Here is a 6,086-nt window from a genome sequence, read left to right as displayed (position 1 = left end):
GTGGAATCAGCTTCCAGTTTGAGTTCGGACGGCAGACACCCTATCCGTTTTTAAGAGTGCGCTTAAGACCTTCCTTTTTGATAAAGCTTATAGTTAGGGCTGATTAGATTCAGCCCCTAGTTTTGCTGATATAGGCTTAGTTTGTCGGGGGACATCTTACTTCTTCCTTCTCTCTGTCTATACCTGTATACTCTCATGTTCCGATTAACCCAGCTTCCCCAAATGTCTTTCTTTTTGGTGTCTATATACGCCGGGATCCGGAGTCATGGATGATCCTGCGGTCCTGTGTCATGGATCGCGAGTCCTGGATCTTGAGTCGTGGCTGTGGTCCTGGATCATAAGTCCTGGATGGATATACTCGTGGATTCATCTTCCTATTATACACACATGCATTTCCAAACATTTGGACTACCTATGTTGGAAATGTATTATCTTTTCAATTTACACACGGCATCTATTGCACGTCTGTCCGTCCTGGGAGAGGGATCCCTCCTCTGTTGCTCTCCCTGAGGTTTCTCCCATTTTCCCCTTTAAACTGTGGGTTTTCTCTGGAAGTTTTTCCTTGTACGATGTGAGGGTCTAAGGACAGAGGGTGTGGTATTGTCATACTGATATTCTGTACAAACTGTGAAGTCCACTGAGACAAATGTAACATTTGTGATATTGGGCTATATAAATAAACATTGATTGATTGATTGATTGATATCTTATCTTAAACCAACAACCATTGTTCCGGATGAGGATCATCTCTTTACAAAAATATTCAAGTGCTAAACCATATTGTTACTTCTAAATGAATTTATTTCCAAACGCATTATAATGCAGTGTGATGTAAACAACAAAAAGTACCACAGACATATGCTTAATTTATATTTATTAATCAAACAACCACATGAATAACATTGTTTTTAAAACAATAAAATGGTCCTCTCTGGCAATGGTTTACTTATGTGTTTCACCACAATACAAGTAAAAGGCCACCATATCTTGACTCTAGAGCGTTGGGGTTAGTTTAACATGAAAAGCATGGACAACAGAACATAAAATCAAGTTATGCGAACGGTTATAACATACAGTATTAAGAAATCATACAACACAACCATTTTTGTATGATTTAACTATGTATATTAAACATGTACATTCTATGTGTAAATCAAATATAACAATTTATAACAATGTATTATTTGGTTTTGAGAACAACAATGAGGTGATTCACCAAATAAACTATTTGTTGTTTATCTCAATGTCCCTAATTATACATCCTAAAAGACTGTGCATTGTACATGTTGATTGAAGTACTTCAATCAATCAGGTTAATAGCCGGAGACCAAAAAGGAAATATAACTGACAAAGAAATTAAAGCAAGTAACGCAAAAGAAACAAAAATGAACAATTGGAGGAAAGCTGTTATTGGCCTGCGGTGTAACAGGTGCAGTCATATAAAGTTAATGAAAGGTAAATCCTATAAGAGATCGAAAATAATAATGCATAGGCATCCCGTTCTGGGAAAAAAGGGAAAGACCTCCTGCTCTTGGACAATGATGTGCTCACCAAGTTGTATGGTAACCAGCAAGATATACTTGGAGATTTAGGAATTTACATTCTAGTGTTTCAAAAAGGATGAAAAGTGAATGGTTCATTGCTCAGGATGCATTCCAGGGACGCTGAGCATTTTCTTCAATACAATTTAAGTTGTTTACAAGTTAAATGTTTGGCCTGATGCTGCGGCATAGGGAAAAGTCATATGGTCAACATATTCAAGGGTGATCTTCCATTGAGGAGTATGAATACAATCTCTAAATATAAAGTCAGTAAAGTATTTACATTTCTGATAGCACATCAAGTCTTGGCGGATATTCGTGCTTGAGAGCAGCAGCAATCTGGGGAAATACAGAGAAACAAAAAGGAGGGGCAGATCAGAAACCAAATTTGAGGTTTTTGAATACACGATGTATGTTTAGCATTAATGAATACAAAAGTAACAGCAACATGTCTAGGTTGAGGCTAAATCAACAAAGATACTGTACATTAATTCATAAGTAAATTACCTAAATTATGTTTCCTTCTTCATCTTCACTGGTGTCTGGACTGCTTAGGCCACTTTGACTTTCCTCTTCATGTTGAAGGAAACAAGCATCAGGACCTAAAGCAGTCTTGTACTGCTGCAGTACCACCTGCAACCTCTCCAACGCCTCAGCATGCTTCCCTCTTAGGGTGCACCCAAGTCCTCCATTCCCCTTGTCTACATCTGAAAATACACAAAATATTGTTAAATGGACATACTATAAAGTAAGATTGCTTCACGAGGCCAGAGCACTTCAATGGAGTATATTCTCTCCCATGTACATCTAAAGATGATTCTCATTGTCAAGGGACTTCATTATGTAAAATGGCTGGGTCGAATGGGCAAAGGCCATTATACTCCATCCAATTTCTGTGACCAAGAATGATTTGGGCTGACTTTTTTTCCTTTAAAACTCATACTTTACAAGGTAGGTTAAGTTTTGCTTTCAACTTACCTTCCTCAGCCACCTTATTTTTTAGAGCAACTGCCATGTTCTGCAACCATGTGCAATGCTGCGCCATCTCCCACAATAGGATGCCTTTCTCCTCTTGCAGTCTCCGTGTAAGGATGACTTGATCAAGTATCTTTTTCTTGGCTGTAAAGTTAGCTAAAATCCAATCACAGTTATGTATATACATGAATCACATTTTCATTATAGCATAACAATATGTTTAAAACTCCAAACATGTACTTTCAAAATAATCAAATGTATACACAATAAGAAAACTTAAGATATGCCCTTAAACTAAATGAACGTTCTAACACTCTACATGATATGTGCATAACTCAGCAAGGTATACCTTCATATAACAGAACTTCAAATTAATTATTATGAAATATCTGAAAACTGACCCATGCCATGAACTTCCCACGGCCACAGCGCGGACATGATGCTCCCTCCAGAGAGGGAATGCTCCACCGCAGCAACATCTATGCCTCTGGCAGAGTCGTGTACCAGCTGGTTGTACTTCAGTACCTCCTGATTAAGGCGCTTTTTGTCATCTGCAAGCTTCCTTCGAAGTCGATGGCGGAGCTTGCTGCTGTCTGAAAAAGACATGAAGTAGTGGGATAGGGATATGTGACAAACTATATTTTGCAAGTGCAAAAAATATATATAATTCAGTCGGTTGAATCTGCAACCTAAAACATTATATTGTTATACCATTCTGTCGGTAAAGGGATTGCTTCCGATGCCTCCCACTTAGGTAAAGCCCCTCAATGCTTTGCTACAGTGCTGTTTGAAGGATGTCTTCAGAAGTACCCGATGTTTCTGATGTTCCTGTAGAAATAATATTGGCAGTAAAATGTACTGTTACACAACACGTAACGGTTTTGAGAAACAAAGTTGTGCAACATATTTAACACCTTTTAACACAAATTGATGGTACAACTATGGAAACTGGAACATATCAGAGATAAACATGGACACATAGTTGGCTTGCTATTGCTTGAAGATTATGTCCCTGTCTACTGAAATCCAGTGAGGGTCCCATTACGTGGCATGAAAAATCAGCTTTATTGCCTTAAAATTGGCTGCTCTTTAGGATCAAATCTGTAAATTCAAACAGTCATGGACAATGATATGTAGCTGGTGTTATCTCGTCGTGCTTACCAGATGCCCATTCCCTCACGTCGGATATCCAAGTCGACATCATGTCATCTGAGACACAATGTAGCTCCGTCTTGAGTTCCTCAAGACTTGCAGTCTCTTCCAGGAGCCTCTTACTAGTCTGATAAACAGTAGACGATGGACATTTATCAAGATTAAAACTTGCTATGATTAACAACAAGTCATGTGCAAATGACAAAGGACACAACAACACCTTTAATAGGAGGCTCACCTTCACATATCTTGTGGAAAGTGCCTGATGAAGGGAGTCCCCTTTTTTCCTGTTCCATCCCATTGCATGCACTGTGAGCATGTCCAGTCGTGCTTTTGAAAGCAATAATGAGGTTATGATGTGTCATCTAAAAAAGTATGCAATAATAGGGCAAAACCTTCCACTCACCTGCTTTGGACATGTATTTTGTTGTCAGGGCACAACGGGACAGGTAGCTGTTGACCTGCTCCACCTCTTCCCCAGCGGTCATCCCTGCTCCCTCCTGGTTCTTCCCACTCCATATAATCTGATGGTAAAAGGTTGCTGGAATTGTTGTGCAAAGAGACTATATACTACTATACTAAACAGTATAGCTTAGATATTTACTACTTCAGTATTATAAATATAAAAAATATAAATGTACGTGATACACAAATATTTCACATACCTCGCATTTGGTAGCATGGGCTCGAGCATGCATTACACTGAGGAATGGCTTCATGGTGGTCAGCTCCTGGAGAGCAAGAAGGACACTTGCAGCTTTCTCCATGTACGGCCAGTACTTGCAAGCCACATCCGTGGCGAAAAACTTGGCTTTGGCTGGCATGAGTTCCTTTTGAAGATACAGGGGGTAGGCGAATATCTCCCCCCTGTACATATGTAATAGACCCTCCAGAAAAACGCGGGCAAAAATCCTTGATTATGCGGGCTAAATTCCTTGATTATTCGGGTTAAAATCCTTGATTATGCGATTAAACATGCAGGGGTTTTATGTAATTTTATGCGGTGAAATTGCGGGAAGTTGCGAAATATGCGGAAAGTTGCGAAATATGCTAAATATGCGGGGAAAAAGAATATAACATTTTTTAAATATTGGGCTGTCTTATTTATTCTCTCTCACACACAACCTGCCACTAACGTTAAACCCCTTTACTATTCAATTAAACACATTCAATGTTTATTTAATGTAAAAGCAATTGGGCTATTTTAATCACACACACACACACACACACACACACACACACACACACACACACACACACACACACACACACACACCGCCCCCCCCACACACACACACACGCACACACACACACACTTCTCCGCCTCATTCTGTTTTCATTTACTCGTTCGTTATCTTCAAGCTTCAATCTTTTAGGCTACTCACTTCGTTTCTTGTAGCCCTCGAAAGGGTTTTGGAGGTTGATGCCTCGGTGAACGTGAGTTGTTTGGCTTTCTTGTCCACAGCAGCAGAAAGCATTTTCGAATGTTTGAATTAATCAAAGTGGGTCGTCACCGTCGATTTTCTCTTATGCTCCAACACACAGTTGCACGGGGTGCAGAATAGTTTCCCCCCACTTTTTGCCCGGTCTTTAGTAGAAATGTTCGTCTGTAAATGAGATGGATTAGATTTTTTTATCTTGGTGTTTTCTCTATCGTGTGAGCTCCACACGTTCACTCTATACAGTGTTGTTTACATTCTGTGATGCGCGAACTGATGACGTCACCCAAGACGAGTTAACTTTTTTTTCTTCTGAACTTTGTGTGGAAAAAAGCGGGGATTATGCGGCCTTTTGATAAATATGCGGCCTTTTAAAAATCTGCACCATTTTGCTGATTATGCGGTAAATTCTGCGATCGCAGAATCGCGTTTTTCTGGAGGGTCTAATTTAAGGCCTTCAAAAGAAACCCATGGCGACATACAGCCACCTCCGTCCTTTCTTCATCCAGCTTCGAACCCCTCCTTGACGTCTCCCTCGCTGCTGTCCACTGGGAGTCCCCACATGTGCCTCTTCCCTGGGTCTAAGACACACATTACATCATGACAAATCAGTTAAAAGCAATGGAATCACGATCTACACCATTTGTTCTAATTATCTGATTTTGGAGTAGATGGTAAGGAGAAGTAGCTGAATTTGAAGAAAGTCAGGGTCGGATATACATGGCTATTTTTGTGATATACCTATAAGGTAAAATGACGAATAAAAACTTGCATTTTTCAGTGATCTCTGTATTTTGTCGACAAATGCAGCCACCGCGCTGTCTTCTGCTACAAAGAGCCCATTAAAAAAGGCGCTGCCATCAGAACTGAGGAAAAAAAGATTAGCAAATATATCCATGAAATATAAACAGTAATCAAAAAAGTTAAATAACAACATTGTAAAAACAGCACCTTCCACTTCACCGAAAACGATACAGCT

At 39.7% G+C, this 6,086-nt stretch overlaps 1 protein-coding gene across 3 annotated transcripts; it reads right to left on the bottom strand.

Annotated features, from left to right (window-relative positions):
- Positions 1 to 1,116: 1,116 nt before the first annotated feature.
- LOC307029882 (uncharacterized protein) lies at positions 1,117 to 4,546 on the bottom strand. Of its 3 annotated transcripts, XM_079665973.1 has the most exons (10): positions 4,490 to 4,546; positions 4,334 to 4,403; positions 4,075 to 4,192; positions 3,907 to 3,998; positions 3,678 to 3,795; positions 3,228 to 3,344; positions 2,918 to 3,109; positions 2,520 to 2,672; positions 2,049 to 2,248; positions 1,117 to 1,880 (listed from the first exon to the last, which is right to left on the bottom strand). In XM_079665973.1, exons 2-6 carry the CDS (start codon positions 4,385 to 4,387, stop codon positions 3,292 to 3,294), a joined length of 435 nt encoding a protein of 144 aa, XP_079522099.1. In that variant the 5' UTR covers positions 4,388 to 4,403; positions 4,490 to 4,546; the 3' UTR covers positions 1,117 to 1,880; positions 2,049 to 2,248; positions 2,520 to 2,672; positions 2,918 to 3,109; positions 3,228 to 3,291. The 3 variants fall into 3 exon arrangements, with proteins under 3 accessions (XP_079522099.1, XP_079522097.1, XP_079522098.1); XM_079665971.1 differs by lacking the exon at positions 4,490 to 4,546 and having other exon boundaries at positions 4,334 to 4,479; XM_079665972.1 differs by lacking the exons at positions 2,520 to 2,672; positions 4,490 to 4,546 and having other exon boundaries at positions 1,340 to 1,880; positions 4,334 to 4,479.
- Positions 4,547 to 6,086: the final 1,540 nt, after the last annotated feature.

Source organism: Notothenia rossii (genome assembly GCF_949606895.1).
Source record: "Notothenia rossii genome assembly, chromosome: 2".
Taxonomy (NCBI): Eukaryota; Metazoa; Chordata; class Actinopteri; order Perciformes; family Nototheniidae; genus Notothenia; species Notothenia rossii.
Note: the sequence above shows the minus strand (reverse complement) of the source record. Positions and strands in the feature narration are given on the sequence as shown.